Source organism: Phalaenopsis equestris, unplaced genomic scaffold, assembly GCF_001263595.1.
Source record: "Phalaenopsis equestris unplaced genomic scaffold, ASM126359v1 Scaffold000235, whole genome shotgun sequence".
Taxonomy (NCBI): domain Eukaryota; kingdom Viridiplantae; phylum Streptophyta; class Magnoliopsida; order Asparagales; family Orchidaceae; genus Phalaenopsis; species Phalaenopsis equestris.
In genome coordinates this window covers 868,131-890,100 of record NW_018164677.1, presented here as the reverse complement: position 1 = coordinate 890,100, position 21,970 = coordinate 868,131, and the positions used below count along the sequence as shown (strand labels likewise).

At 38.9% G+C, this 21,970-nt stretch overlaps 1 protein-coding gene across 1 annotated transcript in view; it reads right to left on the bottom strand.

The window, feature by feature from the left end:
- Positions 1-21,970, bottom strand: part of LOC110023906 (chromodomain-helicase-DNA-binding protein 3-like) — a gene marked incomplete at its 3' end in the record, with an annotated part of 53,170 nt that overhangs the window by 3,138 nt on the left and 28,062 nt on the right. The window contains 5 exon segments of the mRNA XM_020723559.1: positions 992-1,165; positions 11,099-11,422; positions 11,496-11,636; positions 11,957-12,211; positions 13,723-13,872. Of these exon segments, the coding sequence (XP_020579218.1) occupies positions 992-1,165; positions 11,099-11,422; positions 11,496-11,636; positions 11,957-12,211; positions 13,723-13,872 (1,044 nt within the window).

Sequence of the window (21,970 nt, the reverse complement as noted above, 5' to 3'; positions counted from 1 at the left end):
AACAATAGAGAAACTACAATTTTAGAATGGAGATTGACTTGTCGGATTTTGATGGTTGCATGGATCCAGATAAGTTCATTGAATGGCTCCAAATAATAAAATGGATCATTGAATGCAAGGATGTTCCATCTACTGGAAGAATAAAATTAGGTGTGTTATTAAGTTAAAGAAGGCTTTGTCTCTGTGATGGAAAATTTTGAAGCAACGATACAAATGTGAGGGAAAAAATAAAAACACTTCTTGGTTCAAGATGAAAAGGAAGATGCAACGCAAATACCTTTCCATATATATATTATCGATAGGATAAATTGTTGTCATACTATATATCACATTCATTAGGCATTTGTACACATCATAAATTTGTCATTCATTTTTAAACAAAAGTAAAATCTGCACAATTAAGTTGTGGGCTAAGATTTACCATTGTTCATATGTTTAATCACATATATAAAATAGTTTACATGCAAGTCAAACCATTTTACTACATTTAACTTCAATATCTATTGTTAATATGATGTAGTTGTTAATATGCTATAAGATGTTAAAGTATCAGGTTACATAAAAACATTCTCAATGAGACTTCATTTCTTACATTTTCTACAATTTAGCGTCACTACAAACAAAAATAAATAAAAGCTATGGTTTCAACCCTCGCCTCCAGCTATAAGACATTTTGATTCTAGCACTTTAGTGAAATCCTTCGTCTTCATATACTGAAGTTTTAGGAAACAGCTTCTGACCTAAGCCTTTCATGGTGACATCGCCTAAGCGTTTTCAGCATGTAAAATTAGATTTACACTTCCCATCTATTTGGACCAAACTGATAGAAAACAATTAAAAGTACCACCATGCACAAGTTTCAACCTTTAAGATCAGTCGATTGATAGCCAAAAAACCTTCAAGAACAAATTGTGCAATAGCACAGAACACACACACACATACACACAGACAAAGAGAGGGCTCAGAAAATGAGAAAAGGAAAATTACATACCTGAAATAGAATCACGACCCTTAATCCACGATCCTTCATGTCCTGAAGAATCTTGCCTAGCAGATGCAGTTTACCACTGGCACACACTTCAGCATTGAGAAATTCAGTACCTTGAAGACCTTTGGTTAGTAAACCCCGTAGGTCTCCATCAACTAGGTAAGGATGGTCACAGCACTAAAGCAAAGGAAAACTATAATAAAAAAATGAGAGATATATATAGTACAAATTAAAAATAACAAAGATTTACATACAAATTACTAAATTCCTATGTATTTACATATCTAACACCTAAACTGCAATATTAACATGCATACCACCTTACTTATGCATGAAAAGGTACATATTACTTTTTATTGAGTTAAAATGGTGGTATTTTTATGTGACATGAATATTTTGGTGGTATAAACATAAAAGCAAACTTAAGGTATTAGATATGTAAATACATAGGAATTGGGTGGTATGCATGTAAAAGCCAATACTAAACAAGATCCTCATTCCATAAATTCATGATGAAAACATACACCCAAAGTGTAGAAGTAGACGCAGTGGAGCGGTGCATTTAATATGCAAGTTGAGAGAGGAGAAGGAAACGAGAACGCAATGGAGTTTTGAACCTAGTGATTTTTCAAATTGTTTGATGTTGAAATTCTAAAGCATCCACAGGAGCTGAAATCTCACTGAACGGAACCAAACATATCTCTTCCATCACTATATGAATAATATGATGCTAAGTACGATTTATAACATTTAGCCTTGTTTCAAAAAATTAACATTAATAAAGGAGGAATAATGAGCATAGCCCTAATAGGCATATGATTCAATATTCCCAAACAACCAAAAACAATAATCAAGGACAAAATGACTCGTATAAAGCACAAACACGGAGATAATGACAATATGAGAGATATCAAAGAATAAATAGTATATGCACCATGAAATACTGTGGGTAGCTACAGCGAAGGTTTGATAGGTTGAAAATAAAAAATAGTTCTGATGTATTGTCAAGCCGACAGACCCAATCCCATATATTTTTTATCCCAAGTATAAAAGAAGAGAATAACGGGAATAACATCTAGTGAGAAGTTATCATAAAAGAAGAGAAATTAGTAATCCAACCAAATGTAAAACCAGGAAAAGAAGCCAAGAGTAAGAGCTACTTCATCTACAACAATATTGTCGACTAACCCCTATTACAGTAGAGTATAGATCCTCTTGAGCACTAGCAATCAGCACTGGAATTGAGTCTTTAGAGGTCAAAAATCTTCTTTATAGTAATATATTGATAGAAATTAAACTTCATGTTTTGCAATAAAACAATAAAGAACTTTTTTACTCATTTGAACTTATGGTGATACTAGAATTAACCCAAATAACAGTAAGAAAATCAATAATTATTACTGAAAATAAAAGAGTGGTTATAAACACACTTGAAATACAAATAACAACAAACACGACACAAACTCAAACTAGGGCTCGATCCATGGGTGGTGGTCCGTTAGGTGGTTGGGGAGCACAGATGGATGAAATGGGTTGTAGGTGGTTGGAACAGCAAAAGGAGGGGTTGGAATGGCGTTGGCAGCGAAGCGGATGGCTGGGACAGTGAGGGTGGCAAGTGCATTGGAAAAGGCTGGAACGGCCAGGGAACAGCAAGAAAACTGCAAATGCGTTGTTTTCCGGATGATAGCAGCGATACAGATGGCTGGACAGCGGTCGATACAGTGAGGTTGGGGAGGGAACAATGGCGGGAAGGTGGAGAGCTGGAACTGCAATGTCTGTGCAAAGAAGGGAGGGGAAGGCAATGGCGGCTACTAGTACTGCCAAAAACAGCAATTGGAATGCTATTGTGAGCGGTTGTAGTCAGATACGGCGATCGGGAGCAACACGGGGAGGAAGTGGAAGGAGATAGGAAACATAATCACCATCGAGAGAGAGAGAGAGAGAGATACAGTCGAAGCACCACCCAATCCCTTCGATACAGCCCTCGCAGAGAGAAATAGATGTCATCGACTGTCCTGAACAAACGCACGCCAAAAACTAAAAACGTTAAAAAAAGGAATCACATATATAAGCCCTGGATAATTAGGATTAGACCCCCCATCCCATGGTAAGGAAGCATCAATCCCTCATGGAACAGCTGACTAGCCCTCTCGGGTCTAGGCCGGTTTAGTCCATACGAAGGACATTGCGGGAAAAGCTCGCGACTCCCTCTACGCCACACCCGCGGTGTTATTGGTGCGCCTATGGCGTTATTTGTGTGCCCCTGTCACATGATTAGCTTGAGTTGGATTACACAGGTTGATATCATTGGGCAAGTTTGATTAAAGCAATAAAAGGTAAATAACATGGTGAGATTGAACTACTTTTACGTGGAATTCAGAAGTTAATTATTTTCTAAATGAAGAGAGGAATCTAATATTTACAATGAGATTGTTTCAATTGATAAGTGCAAAAAAAGGCCATGAATAAAATGTAAAGTATAGAAAGAATGAACCAAAATTGTATAGATGAAGTTTCGGGATTATTTAAGTATAAATTTGAAGACGCTTCTTATAGAATGTTTAGGACATGAAGTGGAGTTTGGTTAAAAAAGATGTCGTACAATGTAGGACAGGAAGTGGAGTTTGGTTAAAAAAGGTGTCGTACCATGTAGGACAGGAAGTGGAGTTTGGTCCTAGACACATCCTCGACACGGGTAGATACATATCCAACACACCTAAAAAGTAAAAATGTATCGGAGACTTCCAGGCACTAGACGCTGAGGAGGACACAGCTTGATAAGGCATCGAGCAAGGTAACAAGACACGTGAACTTAAACATCCGCTTTTCTTAGCATTAGGTCTAAGCAGCAAGTCAAGTGGCAACTCAAAATTAAAGCCACGACAATCTCGACCAGTCCTCGGCACCTCTCCAACATTCTCGAAAAATCCTTAGTCTCAATTGAAGACCTACGTCAAGCCGCCCTACATTGAAGTTGCATGGTGAGGTAGTTGAGCCGCCTTATGTCAAAGCAGCTCAAAACTAGGCAGGTTGAAGCAAGTCGTGAGGTCGTCAAGTCACTCAAAGCGAAGCAATCTCATCTTCGACGACGTGATCCAGCCCAACTTTTCCAGATTCCCACCTCTCTAATTGTCAAACCAAGCACGATGAAGGTTTGTTTTTTTAATTTGGAAGGATTCATTTATTTACTATAGGATTTCACTTTTATGTAGTATTTGGCTGCACCCATGATTAAACAAATAGGATTTAATAAATCCTATGATTTGCATTTATCATTATAAAGTATCTATAATATTTTCATAATTTGTTTGTGATGTCTTTAGTAGAAAATATTAAAAATATATATTTTATTAATAATTTATTAAATAAAAAATATTCCATTGGGCATCGTGTCTGATTTTTTGTAATTATGTCAGGTCGTCATTTCATATCGTGTCATGTCTGTGTCCCTGTATCCGTATATGTGCTTCATGGAGGTGTGTTATAGAGATATTGGAGTTAACCCGAATTTTGATGGAAATGAAAAATGTTATTACTCAAACAACAATGGGGTTATAATAAAAACCCAAAACATAACAGAAAACACAGCAAACACTAACAATCGACTAGGGCAAGGTGGGACAGCCCCGGGGAATAATCCTAAGAGAGTTGGGATGGGTAGCAACAAATGGATGAGACTCTGCAAGTTGGGTTGACACAGGAGATGGGGAAGGACACACGGGTATAATAGAGATAGCAGGCAAGGGGATCAGGCTACCAGGAGCGGCTAGGAGAGATGGCGGCATCTAGTTTGGGGAAGCATCGAGGAGAATGAGAAGTTGTGGGGAAGGTCGGCATAAAATAGAGGAGGGGTTTGACTGGGGAGCAGGTCACGGAGACTTGTAGCAGTAAGAGGCAGGCTAATAGGGAGGTGGCTGCAAACAAAGTAGATGTTGATGCGCTTAGGCTACATCAAGAAGAGGTAAACAAACAGGAAAAGGGAAGATACACGCCTCTTGTCGAATTACAGGCGGAGCACATTCTCATCGTCAAATATAGCTCTAGAAAGGGAAAAGAAATGTCAGAGGATGTCTAGACAAAAATCTCGAAGCAAAAAACTAGCCCTAAAACAGAAAAAAATAAATATATATAATAGATAACTATGAGGGGAAGCCCGCACCGCTTGGGTGGGAACCCTAGCCCCCAAAATAAGAGTCAACCGACTCATGTAACCCCTTGGTTGAACCAATCCAAGTGGCCAATCCAGTTCAACCATTAGAGAGCCCAGCATCATATAGGTTGTTAAGCAATTATTTGGAAAACAAAGAAAGAAATAATAGTGTGCATGGAGCACATTGCAAAAAAAAGATGGAGTGGTCAAGATGCACATAGAAAGAGGAAAATACACAATAGTATTTCTTCTAATTTTTTTTCAAACAAAAAGGAAAAGGAATACGAACAAATTGGGAGGAGGGATAATAATCCAAAAAAGAGAATGAGCAACTGTAGGCACGCGATTAGTAGTAGGGGAAAAAAAATAGACAGAGAGCTTTATAAGAAAAAACATCATAAGGTAAGAGTTCATGCAATCAATTCTTCATACAATCTATGATGCAGGGCATGTCTGATGTAGACCTACCAGCGGTAAATCGATCGGCTCAAACAGAGTAACTAGGGTCAGCCGACCAGTACAGGATTGCCTTGCCACCTAAAGCAGAGGGTTATCCTTTCCTATTATGCTTGTCGCCTAAAGGGTCTGCCTTGACGCCAGAAGAGGAGGGGCCTCCGTTTCCTACTCTATCATCTATTAGATATTTGTTGTGTGCTTTTATAGAATTAGATTTTTGTTTTTTTTATATTAGATTTTTGTCCATCTTGCATTCGGCGGTTTCCCTCTTCAAGGGTTGTATTCGAAGGTGAAAATGTGCTCCGGCTGTAACTTGTCCAAGAGAGTGATCTTATATAAGGGTTCGAGTGCTCCGACTGTGACTCGATCTCCCAGAAATATTTATATTTACCCAAACATTCTGCAACCTATTCATCAATTCCACTCGCAGCCACCATACCGTGACAATTCTCCCTCTATTGTACAATGCCACCAACAACCCCTCTACCTTCTTCCCTTGCTACCAAACCTCAACACCTGTTGTTCCCTTGTCGCCGACCTTTCCAACATGTTTCCTGGCAGTTGAACCCTTCTAATTCACTATTTCCCTGCTGCCACGCCTCCAACCTACTATACCTCATCGGCAACCCCCCATATATGTTTTCCTGCATCTCCCAGCCTTCCATCTGGTGTACTTTGTCACCAAATTGCCCCAATCACCTCCACTTTTCCAGCCATAGCGCCTTACTGCAGCCTTCCATCCACCTCAAATCCAACCCCCGTTGCATGTTAGCATTGTGTGCTAGTTGTAGCCTTTCCTTTTTCGTTGCAAGCGTGTAACTATGTATTCATTTCAAGTAATAAAATTTTTTCCCATTGTGGATTGGGTTAACAACAACAACATTTGGTATCAGAGCTAGTCTATCCCTATCCTATCCTAGAGTTTTCTAGCATCCGCCACCAAAAATTTTCTTTCATATTCCCAAACCATAGTCAAACTTTGACCTAAACCTAATTTCCCCTTGCTGATTTTGAAAATCAGCAACCCTAAATGAATTTTTAAACCCTCTTTCACCTCCCAACTTTAAATCTTAGTCATGCCACCAAGAAGATGCTCTTGTCTACCCGGAAAGAGATTGGTCAACTTAAGCGAAGGCTTGCAGACATTGAGGATGAGATTCAGGGAAAACTTACCCTCAATAGTGGGCAAGAGAGAAGAGAACTTCAACTCCTTCCATAGAGATAATTTCAATGATAAAAATAAGGACCATGATGCTTTAGAATCTAGTATTAGAGGAGGCCGAGAGAAGAGACCACCTATGGAGAACACGGAAATTTTGGAATAAAGGTAGATCTACCACAGTTCGATGGAGGAATGAATCTAAAAGGCTTTATCGAATGTTTACAATGGGTTGAGCGGATCTTTAAGTGAAAAGTGTCAGAAGATAAAAGGGTGAAGCTTGTAGCTATCAAATTGAGAAAGAGTGGCTTCTTATAGTGGAACAGAAGAAGAGATGAGACAAATACTGGATATGTTTCTCAGACTCCACCATCTGCAACAAAGAGACCTATTAGTAGAGGAGTTCGCAGCAGTTTGACAAGTTGCAGATGAAATATGATTTGATAGAGTCATAGGAACACACCATAGCACATTTTCTAGGGGGCCTGAATGAAAAGAAGCTCAAGAATAGTAGCACATCTACTACAATCCCCGCCAGAAAATGCTTTAAATGCCACGGATTTGAGCACCTCTCTATCCGGTGTAAGATGATACACCTCACCCTGTTCCTCAGATGTCTCCTCGTCGTTAATCTCCTCCACGGTGCCCTATCTAGTAAAAAACACAACTGCTCCCTAATTCACCACAACAAGATACACCAGCTACACTATGATAGGAAAGATATGTACTCTCATCATCGATGGAGGGAGCAGTAAGAACATGACCTCTACGCATATGGTGAAGAAGTTGGGCCTCATGACTTAAAGACATTCTCAAACATATTTTCCAACGTGGCTAAAGAAGAACAAGGCAAGCATTGACCAGAGGTGTCTAGTCAAGTTCTCAATCCGGAGTCAAATGCAAGATCAAGTTTGGTGTGACGTGATACCCATGAATGTCTGTCATCTGTTGTTTGGGAGGCAGTGGAAGTTTAATCATAGAACTCAACACGACAGATTTAGAAACACCTACTGCTTCACTAAGGATAGGAAGTGCATCATCCTTTCCTTCGACAGAGCCCAAGATTGCATGTGCTAGCAGAACAACATCAGTGGGACCAGTTTTGATGAAAACAAATGATGATAGGTTTGAGACACCAAGTTCAGACATGGGACAGACACAACATAGAGCATTTTAGGATATCACGATCGATACCTTACCACCAGGGCCACTAACGGGGAGGTTCAAACTACTCTCACTTCGTATCAGGTAGAGCTGGTCATGGATTACTTTGGGAGTATTCGGCAGCATAAGCAAGACAAGTAGACTCAGTTCAGTTCAATTCGGTAGTGGACCCCTAAGAGAGCGGATCGATATACATGTATGCTTGCAAGTGGAGAAAAATCCTCATATGCTTTGGGAAGCAATACAGTCGGCAGTGGGATCCAGGTGTCGCTAGGATTGCAGACGAAGAATCGGATGCTTCAACGAATGAAGCAAAGGCTCCCCCAATGCCGGGAGTCTGAAGCATAGCTTACATATCACAGGCCTAAATGTTGTGGAAGGGCTAAACATACTGGTTCAATCCGAGAAACTAGGGCCAACCGATTGCTCCAAGCTTGCCTTGTCGGCCAAAGGAGATGGGCCTCCCTTTCCTATTCTGCTTGCCGCCCAAAGAGGCTTGCCTTATCGCCCAAACGGAAGCGACCTCCCCTTCCTACTTTATTATTATTTAAATCTGTTGTGTGCTTGCTTAAGATTACCTTTTGATTTTTTTTTTTTTTTTTGAACTTCAGATTTCTATCTAGCTTGTCGTCAGCAGCTATTTGTCCCTCTTAGGGTTGTATATGAAGGTGAGAAAGTGTTACGGATATAACTCGTCCAAGGTTGCGATCTTCTCCAAGGGCTTAGTGGTGCTCCCTCTTTAGCACGATCCCGCAGGAATATTTACCCTTACACATCCCTTCTGCAACAATTTCAGCAATCCCTCTGGTGGCCACCATCCCCTAACAGCCCTCCCTCCACTGTCCAGTGCCACTAGCCACCCCCTTTACCTGCTTCCTGACGCGGGAGCTATTTACACCCCAAAGCGAGGAGATCCCGCGGGGGCCAGAACCCCGCAGAACTTTGCGAGAGCCGCAATCTTTCGCAAAGGATAGCGAGTCGCGATCCCACAGGACTAGTCCCGCAATCTTTCACGGTCATGCACAATGGCGAGAGGGAAAGATGCTTCGCGATCCAGATGACTATCTCGCAAACTTTCTGCAACGTCTTCTGAGTGTTTCTTTTCTCTGGATTCTTCACTTTTCCAACTCTTTCCTTCTGTGTAGGAGTAAGAGGCTACAAATAGTTGTCCCCTGAGTGTGTGGGAGGCAGTTCTACTAAAGTTGTCTTCTAATCTTCTACGTGGAGTCTCTTACCTCTTGTTAGGGTTGTAACCTACAACGAGTGGTGTTTCGGTTATATCCTGCTCCAAAGTAGTGTCGTAAACTTCAATCTCCTTCGCTATTACTCACACATTCTTTCTCCATACCACTCCACTAGCCACCTACCACCCCCACGTTCCTCATCCACTCCACTAGTCACCAACCATTCCCACATTCCTCCACCACTCTACTGTCTTCCCTACTTCCTCCACAATCTCGTCATCCAGTCCACCTACAACCAACCACACAATTACCTACCTACCCAATGGCCGCTCACCCCGTCGACGTTGCTCACCCCACCGACACCGCTACAACCTTCGAATCTCTTCCTATAGCTTTAGCTAGGGTATTGTCTATTATTGCATTTTACTTTTGTTGAGTCGTGTTGTACCACTATTTCTATATTAATAAAGGTTTACTTTTTGTATTACACCACATTTCAACTAGCTCCGGTATCACTTTCCTTGCCGCCAAACATCAACAACCCTTCCAACCTACTGTTTCCTGGCCGTTGAAACATCCTAGTCCACTATCTCCCTGCCGCTACCCCTCCACCCGCTATTCCTTTTATCGGCAGCCCCACATTTCTGTTGTTCTTTGTCTCCCAGCCCTCCATCACCAGATCACCCAAACCACCTCCACATTTCCAGCGAAAGCCACTTACAACAGCCTTCTATCCACCTCGAATTCAACCCTCGTCAGTCGTTAGCGTTGTGTGCTAGTTGTTGCCTTCTCTTTTTCGCTACAATCATGTAACTGCGTATTCATTTCGAGTAATAACATTTGTTTTTCGTTGAGGTCTAGGTTATCTCTGGTATCAATGTAGGAAGGAAGACTTGATACCAAATTTATGTAGCATGGGCATCAAAATGGCAGATCTCATCGGGGATTTGTGAGAGAAAATGGAAACAAAGAAGGAGATGGCGTAAAAAAGGCCGGGAAAGTAAGATATAGATTCTTAACCTTTATGATGTTGAAATGTCACGACACATGGTTATTAAATCTTTCAATGAAAGAAGTTGAATCCTTGAAGAATGAAGAAAAAACATATCCTAGAAGAAAGAAGGTGAAAAAAAATCTTATGAATCCACAAAATGCCAAAATTTTATAGAGCAAGAGCATAAAATATTTCCTTCATCGCCATATGAATTACATGACCATAAGCACTATTAATAATAGTTCGTATTATTCCAACTGGCCAAAAAAAACTAAATGAAGAAAATACCATACTAGTTATAAATGAAAAACGACAATTAATAATTTTAAGGACAAATAAAATTATAATGGCCCGTATAAAGCACGATAATCTTAGGTAATGAAACAATGATTGTTATCAACAATGTAAATAGGGCTGTCAAAACGGCCCGTTGTTCGCGAACGGCTCGTTAAGAAGCTTTTGTTCAGCTCGTTCGCTAAGTTAACGAGCCGAACACGAACAAAACGAACCAATATTTGTTCGTTCGTGTTCGACTCGTTTTGGCTCGAAATACTACTAATCAATTATATATATAACTTTGATGAGTAGTATTTTTTAAAAATTTAATTGACTACAAGGCTACAAAGATTTATAATCAATTAAAAGTATTAATGAATAAAATAGAATAAAAATTATTAAATTAAATTCAAATGATGTTTTAAATTTTGCCCCAATCATTAACATCTTATGGCTACGTGATTAGGGTTGTCAAAATGACTCTTTGTTCGTGAACGGCTCGTGTTCAGCTCGCTAAGAAAACGAGCTGAACACAAACACACTTTTTGAGCTCGATAGCTCGCTAAGCAAATGAGCTGAACACAAACACACTTTGTGTTTGAAATATAAACGAGCTGAACACGAACAGTGATATTTTTTAACTAGTCAAACACGAGTTGAGTCTGAGCTCACTCTAACACTATGTGAGTCGTCACAAGCAAAGCAGAAGAGCGAATTAAAGACCTACCTTCCTAGCAGTAATGAGGATACAATGAAGAGCTTCGACAACATCAGATTTTAAATTTGACCGAAGAACAGTTGCATTTGAAACAAGTGTAGAACAATATTGCTCCAATTGAACACTGGAGAGTGGAACTGGGACCCAGTACTCTAAGAACTTCGGTGAGTCTGTTTTAGACTCAAAAACAATATGGCGTGCCAATTTCTTTTTCAACTTAGTAAGTGCGAAAGGAGAATCATTACTATTGGCCTTCAGACCAACCAAACCATCATCCATCGTTCCTTCAGAATCGAGGAAGGAGAGCAGTAAACGGTGTTCTGAAAGGCTATCCTGACATGTTCAATAAATAAATAAACATAAGTAAATTACAACAATCAAAAAAGAAACAAAAGTAATTTATTACCTTCAGTTCACCATTAAAAAGTACTAATTTAAAATCTGTGTGTAGAGTAATTAGCTGTTCAAGGTAACTCATAATCGTTGAATTCTGGCATTCATCGACTATTATTGATTCCCAGCCAATACAAGCAATATTAACCAAGTCCTGTACAATATTCAACAAGAGTAAAAAAAACACTGCCAGGAGAAAAATCCAATAAAGTTAAACAAAATAAAAGATTTATAAACAATAAACCCATAAATTCAAATGATGAATTGCAAGTGCTACCACGCAGTTAAAAAAAGGCAGAGATGTATATATGCACCTAGACATGCAAGCCCGATGGATCCTACATAAAAGCAAACAAACAGAGGACAAATGTGCACAGAAAAAAGGCATACACATGCATGAAATCAAGTGGAAAAAAATACTATTCATTAAAATAAAAGAACATAGGCACAAAAAAAAACTAGTGAAAATCGTACTTCAGTAATCGCCTTAGGATCTGCCAAAAGCACTTGAAACATTAGACGACCACATTCGTCATAAAATTCGAGACTCTGAAGCATCCTTCTAACATCTTTATCACCGCGGTATATAAGTACATTCACAGATGGAGCCAACTGGAGAAAACCGGCTTGCCATAGTTGAAGAGAACCTGATGTTGTGATGATAAGAGAAGGTCGACATGCATGGGATTGCAAGGAAAGAACAAATAAGATGGATTTTGAGATACGCTCCTGCGAAAACATCATTCCTCAGTGAACAGAAAATAATAGCATTCCCTCAATCACATGAGAAATCCAAATGATATAACTTTGATAAAGAAAAAACTTAAAAAAGGGAAGCACAATACACAGCATATTACCAGAAAATAACTATTTAGCTGGCTTTTCATAATTCTAAAGAAAAACATTATTTCTCTAGCATAATGAAAAGACGAAATAGCACAACAATGACAAGGAACGAACCAAAAGGTTCATTGGAAAAAAAAATTAGCTTCATGGCGTGAAGTCTTTCAAATACCTAAATAGCTTTCTTCATCCGCATCTTCTAGCCTAAATTCTGATTCATATATCACAAAAAAACAGTTCAAACAATTCGGAACAAGAGTAAGTGGTGGGGCATGCAAAAATGAGCACTTAGACATTTAAACGTAGTTCACAGGAAATATCATATGATGACGATATTGGGTTCATCTGTGATAGCATGATCATTAAAAAAAGTGCAGGTAGTGCCACTTTTACACATCTTCAAAAGAAGACTAACTTCATAAACACAAGAAAAATGATCATTCATCTACGCTAGCAGTTCAGCTTGTTCTCATTATAAAAGTTTGGTAAAATAGTAATTTTAAATTTTAGCCTACAAACCTTTTATAAATTATAGATTGAGCATATTAGCTCTTTCACCATATTCTATTTTACCAGTTTTTATTAAAGCTCATTGGCACTGGTATATGCCATGGTGACTCCATTTGAGTTGAGCAAATCAAAGTTGTAAGGCATCAAGCTGAATTTGAATTATTAAAATTTATTCATAATTCAATTTAATGCGACGGTAAAAATGAAGGGTTTTATTATTATTAAAATTTATTCATAAAATTTATTCATGTAGATAACAAATTGAAGCTCAATAAAAAGAATTTCGCTGGCTAATAAATAGCTCGATAATAATTAATTGGCTAGATAATGTTCAGCTACTTTTTCAAACAAGTTGATCATTTAAAACATGACAATCACAATATGAACAAAACTCAAGCCGAGCTCAAACCAAATGAGAACTAACATATTTTGAAACAAACCTAGCTTATGATCACATAAGCTCTAATTGTCGTTCAAATTTAAACAAGCTCCTACTACGCTCAATTCCATTCACTTACAAATTTACTGCGTAGATGTAATCAATATTTTTACGTGAGGTTCAATTTTGAAAATGCAACTCCAAATCATCCAGCAGACTCTAAACCCCGCTCAATAAACAGTTGTTAAGCACCATCAAGGAATATGGATCATAAAAATACCAAAAAAATTAAAAACGATAAAACCTTATACTAAAATTAGAAACTACAAAAAAGGACTTTTTATGTAGAATTTTAAATTTATAAAAACTAACTAGATTTCTGTCCAAAGATGGAAAAAAAATTGAAAATAGGAAAATACCAGTAGAGAGAGAAGACTGCATTGGTATGTCCCTTTCAGAAGGGGAAAAAGAAATATCAAATTTTAATTGATGATTAAACACACCGTACCTGACCATCAATGAACAAAGCATTCAGTGACTTGTACCAAAACTCTCGAAGGCAGTTAACAGAACTTAAGTGATCATTATCAAGTTCAACAGGACACTCATCAGGCAGCTTTGACATTTTACAGAAAGGATCTCTTTTTACCTGTAAAGCCTGTAAGATAAAACATAAATCTCCTAGCCCTAAGAGGGCAAGTAACTACAACTAACAGAACAATTAAAGTGAATCTAATCAAACAAAACACCAGAATTGCGTAGTATAAAAATATTATAATATCAAAGTTACGAAATAAAAAATAAAAAATAAAGGGCTAAAGGAAATTAATTACATGAATTTATTCAGAACAACATATTAGAAGATATCTTATCATAAAATAGGGTCGTTTTGGGCAGCTTATCTCACTGCTATCTTTTCAGACCACCACCACTCCACACCTCCATTATGCCACCATGTTCTAGCCGGTTTATAAAAATTCTTTGATGAGGAACTATTTTTACAACCAGAGCTGCTAAAATGTAAAGGCTATAAGAATTTTGAGTAAATTTTTTGAAAAAAGTATTTATAATACCCAGAACAGCTTTTAAAAAAAGTAGATTTCCCACCAGAGCTTTACAAGCACCTTTATAAAAAATTGCTGCCATCTCAAAAAAACCCTTTTAAAAATAAAAGATAATTTTTTTTTCAGTTCATAGAATATATTTTGCATAAACCAATCAGTGACAATTGAATCACACAATAAGTTACAAAATTTAAGGAAGCAGAAAAAGCATATAAAATGTATAAGAAAACCAAATGTCATAATAAGAACTAAAAATGTTTGAAAATGTTGACAAAATAAAGTGCACGGTAAAAATTTAATTATAAAAAACTCTAAGCATTAGATTTTATCAAATGACAGATTTGTTTTTTCAATAAAGTACAAGACCACGTCATTAGTCATCCTTTCTAAGAGAAGAGATATAGAGGGTTAACAACACAATATTAACATGTATTGAATTGCTTATCACTAGTGCATAAATGTTATATATCATATTGAAGTGAGGTCTAAGGCATTTGGAGCGAGGCCAATGCAGACTTTTATGCTGAAATGCTGACCCGGCCAGTTCAGAAGGGATCCGGTCCGACAAAGAGGCTGGAGCGATCAGCTAGCTATTGGGTGGGAACCACGCCCTTTTTCCCCCTCCTTCTACCTATCTTATTATAAATACGTTGCTTATTGTTTTAGGGTTTAGTTTCTTGCCGAGTTCTCTGTTTTGTACAGTTGTCAGTGCCTTCATTTCTTTTCTAAGGTTGTATCTGAAGGCGAGAAGGTGCTCCAGCTGTAACTCGTCCTGAGGTGGTGTGTATCTTCCCCTTTTTCGCTTTGTTGTCATCTTCCCTGCACTTTCTTCACCCTACATCCCCGCTATCAGGCCTCTCCACCCTTATTGCTATCGCAAATTCTTCCCTTGTTTCCCGGCCGCCAATCCCTCCCCGGAACTCTCTTGGATGTCGCAAACATATCCAATCATCCTGAACAGCAACCAACCCTTTGCCACATCCCTGCAGCTACTGTAAACCACCCCTAACACCCTCATGTAACTACCTTGAGCCCATCCTATAACCTCCATCAATATCGCCACACCCCCAATCCTTCCACAGCTGCTACCGCAACCCCCTCTTCCTCTTGTCGTCCTAGCCGCAATCCTAACAACACCCTTTTAACTTGTCCTTTAACCATCCCAGCCCCCTCACACTTGTTAACCGGCCATCTCACTGTCGCCCTAGGGTGTCTTTTTATGTTATTATCGTATATTATATGTTTTTAAGATTTATCGTTGTAACCTATTTGAATAGCAGCAACAATATTTTTGTTTCGATTATGGTTTGGGTTAACTTTAGTATTAGAGGCTAAGCGACAGAATTTATTGTTATGCAGCTAATTTGCGTTACATGATACGAGTAGCGAGGAGGATTACCAAAACTTTATGAGCAAGAAATGACACACCACTTGCAAAAGGAAAGAGGATACAACACTCCTAAAATAAGTAATCAGAGTTTACAATCTCCATAATACTCAAAATAAAATAAAATCTCTAAAAAAAAGAAAAAAACATATAAATAGTTTATTAATAGAAAATAAACTAATTAGAAATAAGGAAATAAAAAAAATAGAAAAGGAAAAAAAAAGAAAAAAAATTCAAAAATTAGCGCTTGTTCCTCTGCCAAGATCACGAATTCTCACAATCCCATGAAAACATGTGATTCCACGATTTCACAAAAAGCAAAACTAATGCTCTATGACATTCTACCGGGCTAGGAGAAACTTATAATTTGGAAGGAACTTGATCCCACCGTCGGATGTTCTTATCCAAAAACTACCTACTAAGATTTCCAAAATAGTATCTCACGACTTCTATTTGGCCATTTGCTTGGGATGAAATAGTTTGAATTGGACTGCAATTTAGTATTTGGTTTAATCCAAAGAGTCTTCCAAAAATCATTAAAATTTTCTCATTTCTATCTAAAGTGGCAACCTAGGAGGCAAGTTGTAGGTTAGATAATCCTAAAATCCACTTAGTTGGGGTTGTCATATGTATGGCATCAGCTCCTTGGACTCACTGTCATCTAGAACAACCAATGCTAATCATGGGGGTGTTTCTCTCACAGGCTCAATCTGAAGGAGCCATCAAATCACTAATATCTCTCCCTCGTCGGCTGAAAGTTGTACTCATCTATAATATCATTTTTCTCTCATGTCATTGTTCATTCTTTTAACTGCTCCCTACTCAAAGAAAGTGACCTATCTCAAGTTTGGGCAATCAGATACAATGTGACCAAAAATATGTCACTTGAAACACTTCTTGGCTAGGACAAACTTGGGAGTGCTAGCTAGCTCTACTTTTTCTCCACTCTAAACAATTTTTTTTCTCGAGCAGGATTGGTTGGGATTTTCCACTAAGTGTACTCTTATTGTCTGGTCCTGGGGATGAAATATGCATGTTAGGTGTAGCGATCACCCGGTGATATTGTTTCTCCACCTTCAAAAGGGTCTGTAAATCGAGTAAGGACAAATATAGTTGCAGCTACACCAGATTGTTGACGGCTGGCTTTAGTTTTTCAAAATATCTCACCACTTATGCTCATTTGGTTGTGCCAACTCACATTTCAGACGAGTTGAACAAACTCAGTTGTGTACTTAATATCAGAGTTAACACAATCAATAATAGGAAAATCAAATATTATTGTTGAATTCAAATAGGGAATCATAAGTACACAAACGGAAATAGAAATAGCAATAAATACAACACAACACACAAAAAATAGAAAATAACAACAACAAGACGCACGAAACACTGCTAGGGTGGATATTAAGTGGTAATGGTGGCCTTTAGAGGCTTGGAAAAGTGGAGACAAGATTGGGAAGGTGCAAAGCTGTGGGGAAACAGTGGCAAGGCAGTGTCAGCTTGCTGTCCTAGACAGCGAAAAGAAGGGAGATGTTGTAACAGACAGAAAGTAGCAAGAATCGACTGGCCTAAGGAGCTGGAATGAGAGAAGACAGCAGTAGAGTTACTTGTCGGGGGCGGTGGCACGTCTGGAAGAGGAAACGGTGGCTGAGAAGGTTCAATACTGCAAAAACACTTGGATTTACAACGGTTTCGGACGGCGGCGGCGACGACGAAGAATGTAAGCGGGAAGCAATGCGGGAAGGTTAGGGAATCCTAATTGTCAGCTATGGTGGGCGGCAGCAAGCCTAGAAAGGGAAGGAGGTGGCTGGAAATGTCGAACTGGAGGAAACAATAGTAAAAATAGAAGTTCCGATGGTGGAGGTTGCAGGGAATGAGCGACGAGAATCGATGTGGGAAAGGTGCGGAAGGTTGGTGGAAGGATGAACACCATTTAGAGGCCTAGATATAGCCAAAGCACTACCTAAAATCCTAGGAGATGACCCTCGAAGGAAAGAAGAAACTTCGGCGACTATCTAGATACAAAACACACGAAAAACTAATAAACATCAGAAACACAAATATATAATAATAGGATAGCAAGGAGTGGCCTGGGAGGATCAGCCGACTCCATAATATCGACAAAACCTAAATCAATTCAGTTTAGGTGCGAAAAACTTAAGCATGCATGGTCGTGGGAGGTTTTCGCATCTGCTCCCTATACGCGGGATAGCAGAAGGCTTCTCTGCATAGAACGCACCCGCTTCACTCTCCCATAATTGGGGGAGCTTCGACCTCATCCGTCGAAACTTCTATCTTCTCGTAGTATGATTTCAGGTCAAACCAACTAAAGATAACATAAATGTCAAACTCTTCATGTATAATTTCGTAATCATTGTCATTCCAAAGTACATCTTGATATAATAAATATTTATTCTCTTTTGACACAATTTGAGCCGAAACTGTAGATAAAAGAGAATTCTCATGAATCAGGTCTCGAGCGATGACATCTATAAATTGCTTCTCCCACTTCTCAAATTCCACTGGACGTATCTAATAAATAAGTTTGTTTGAAGGAATCCACTCTGGGATGAAATATGTAGCAAACTGAGGCGCTCTCATGAGCAACCACTTATGAAAAACCACAATTTCTTTTTTAGTACGATCAGAATCTCATTGAAGAATATTCTTTCCTTCAAAGCTTTTAAGGCGCTTTTCAATGCTATGCGTATCCCTCCTGTTTGACCATCTGGTAGTGAGTACAATGCTAAACTAAATTTAATACTCAAATGACTCCACATGGTCTTCCAGAAGTAGCTTAAAAGCTCCTCATCTCTCATATGTTGAACCTCCCTTAGTAGGGGCAACTCATGAGGTAAGCTATGTATCTGAGAATCCTCACAATCTCTTATTTGAGGTTGTTCTGTGTTTAATATCGGCTCTTCAAACTCATGGGCCTTTTCGGCATTCAATATCAGTCCTGTTGATGGTTCTCTCAATGTCTGCAAAAAGGTAACTTGAGGCACCACAATCTCATACTCTGCATGAAAGCCCATTCCTTGAGACTCACCATCTTATAGAACAGCACGACTAATCCAGTTGGAGTCTCTCTCTACGGCGCCTCTTGAATCACAAGCATTTCTTTCTCGTTGGCTCGATGTTGAGGCTCATCCAAGACGTCGTCATCCTTTCCGGTGTCACTGTATATTTTTTCAGTAGCTCCCTAATAAATGAAAAAGATAATTCTCCTGGTCGTGCAATTTGATTCGATATGCCCAAATCTGTGGCACTTAAAACGCCTCCTGCCTAGGACGGATTTCAGAAATGTGAATTAATTCCACATATTCTCTACTTTGAGCGAGAGTCTCGGCTTGGAAGCTCCACCAAGTGTATTCTTGTCGCTCTATCCTAAGGTTGGACTTTGCCTGTTAGGTGGGCTGGTCATCCAATAATGTTTGTCTATCCATTTTTGAAGCTGAGATCTACACAACCTGCATGTAATAAACTAGAGCGGTGGTTTAGTCAGCAAAAGAGGTGCAATTCAAATCATAGCTTTCTATCTGTACAAACAATGCAGCTCCCGTTTAAATTTGGACAAGGTAGTAATCTTGTAATTTCCCTCACGCTGGAATGGGTGTTTCAATTTTTTTAACCAAAATAATGCGCTCATATTTAATTTGTTGGCGATTAATTTCAACATTATGTCTGGTGGACATTCTAGTACTCACAGAAAAGTTCAACAATCTAGAGTCATTCGATGTACTCGTCCAAATCCAGTGGTCGTCAAAAGATGGCAAATACATCTTTACTTCAAAATCTTGGCTTCTAAGATACTTCAGATCAAATATTCAAAGTAGAGGTTTTTTATATCTGAAATCTCAAAAAGGCACCTCATCTCTCAACTCCCTCTGATACCGTAATCCAAGGCGTTATGGCATGTCTTCTTTTCCACTGGAATCATTTCTACGGAAGGAATTCAGGCTTTCCATCCCCTCTCCTCCTCAAATCTCGCTACCAAGCTCATAGGTGACCTCCCTGGCTCCTTTCCTCAATGTCATCGAGCCTCTGTGGCACTCAATGGAGTTGTTGTTGTATCCTTTCCATGGTAAACTTCTGATCAGGTTCTCGCAATTGCCTCCTTGGCGGTATGCTTTAATTTTGGGTGTGGATATGTAAAAGGTGTGTAGGGGTGATGTAAGATGGGAAAGAAAAATCTCAGGAGATAAGACTGGGCTAGGATATGACAAGGGTTACGCTAGATCTAATACCAAATGAAACCAGAGTTAACCCAAGTAGCAATAGGAAGATCCAATATTATTGCTCAATTCAAATAGGAAATTAAAAGCACACAAATAGAAATAAAAATAGCAACAAACACGACACCCGAAAAATAGAAAACAACAAATTGACATGGCATGCTGCTATGGTGGATCTCGAGTGATGGTGGTGGTCATTATGGGCTTGGAAAGGTGGACGCAGGGTTGGGAAGGTATAGGTTTGTCGAGAAACGGTGGCAATGCAACTTCAATGACGCAGGCGTCACTCAAAGGATGTTGGATCGCGTCCCGCACAATGGCGCAGCAAATTCCGCACTTGGCACCGCTCTGTCTAAACAGAGGAAGGATTGACCAGTCCTTCCACGCAAAGACTCCCCTTCTATTTTGAATGGGGTCCACTCCTATTTACACTAGGCTTATATAAGTTGTCAAGTTTTAGGTCAATTTTGGCATATGTTCTCTATCGAGACAGCCATCGGTGTCCTCTTTCTTTCTTCTAAGGTAGCATCCTCAGACAGGTGATGCTCCAACTATAGCTCATTTGAGATGGTGATCTCCTTCCATGGGAACAAATGGTGCTTCGATTGTAGCTTGTATCTGCAGGGTTATTTATCTTCGAATTTTACATCTTACGCATTCCTCCCTTCATTGCTACTGTTGTTCTCTGCCATCTGCTTCGTTGCCATCATTGTTCTTGCCTTCCGTCTTTGTTGTTGTAGTACTGCCCATCTTTCATGTTGTTTACCATTGTCTTGATGCAGCTTCCCCCAAACAACCTTTCGATTGTCTTCTACAGTTCTGACCGCCGACAATGCCTTCACCTCCCTCCTCTTCGATGTCATCATTGGAGTGTAAATGTGCCGAACTTGAGCAAGCACAGAGCTTGTTCAAGTTCGGTTCGTTTAAAATTTTTTTCATTCATGTTCGGCACATATTCGAAATAACTCATGATTGTGTTCGACTCGATCCGAACTATTTTATTTGAATTAAGCTCGTTTGTCCGAATTAAGCTCGATTTTAACTCACTCACCTAATGATATTAAAAAATTAACAAAATAAATTTTTTTATTAATTTAAAAATATTAATTATTTTCACTTAGCAACAGAGAATTTCCACATCTAAATCGTTAAGAATTTTTTGTGTTGAATTCTATAGTTTCTTGTTTTAAAGCTTTTCTCACAACTCCAAATTCCTCTCTTTACCTATATGGGACTAGAGAATGGTCCCTGAGCGTGTGGTCCCCCCGTCGTTCCCCTCCTTCCCGCAAAGTGAACCTTGATGCTATCTTGCTGAGAGTTGGGACAGCAAAAACAAAACATTTACATACATACCACTCGTATTTTATGTATTTACATATCAAACACCTAAACTTATTTTTTTTATATAATTATGTCGACCAAATAATTTTTTAAAAATAATCAAATTTAACATGTTTAGATGCATATAAAAAATTTATATAAAAAGTATATAAATAAATATTATTGGCTGATTATTTAACCATTTTGAGCCAATATGAGTTGAATACGAACGAATAAACTTTGGTTCGTGTTTGACTTATTCATAAATCAAGCTCAAAAAAAATTTTTGTGTTCGACTCACTTGCTTAACAAACGAATCAAACAAGAGTCAAACATGAATTGCTCATGAACGATGACTTTTTTATGGCACTAGTCATCACAGTACCAGCCCTCCACATTTTACCCTCGCCACTCAGAAATTCCCCGCCTTGCAATTTTACCAAACATCATTGTCGCAGCCCAGAACAACATTTCCCCCGCTGTTTACATGTCGTCAAGCCCCTCCTTTTATTATCCCAACAACCCACAACCTATTTCAGCCTCCTACCACCACTCCCTAACCGCCTAGCCAACCTCCACCACCCTCGGATCGAGCCCTGGTATGAGTTATTCATGTGTGTTTGGTTGTAACTGTTTATTTACTTTTAGTAATAATATTTATTTCTCCTATTTTGGTTTGAGTTAACTCCGGTATTATTCGTATCAAAGCTAAACTAACCCCAGTCCTATCCTAGGATTTCTAGCATCTGT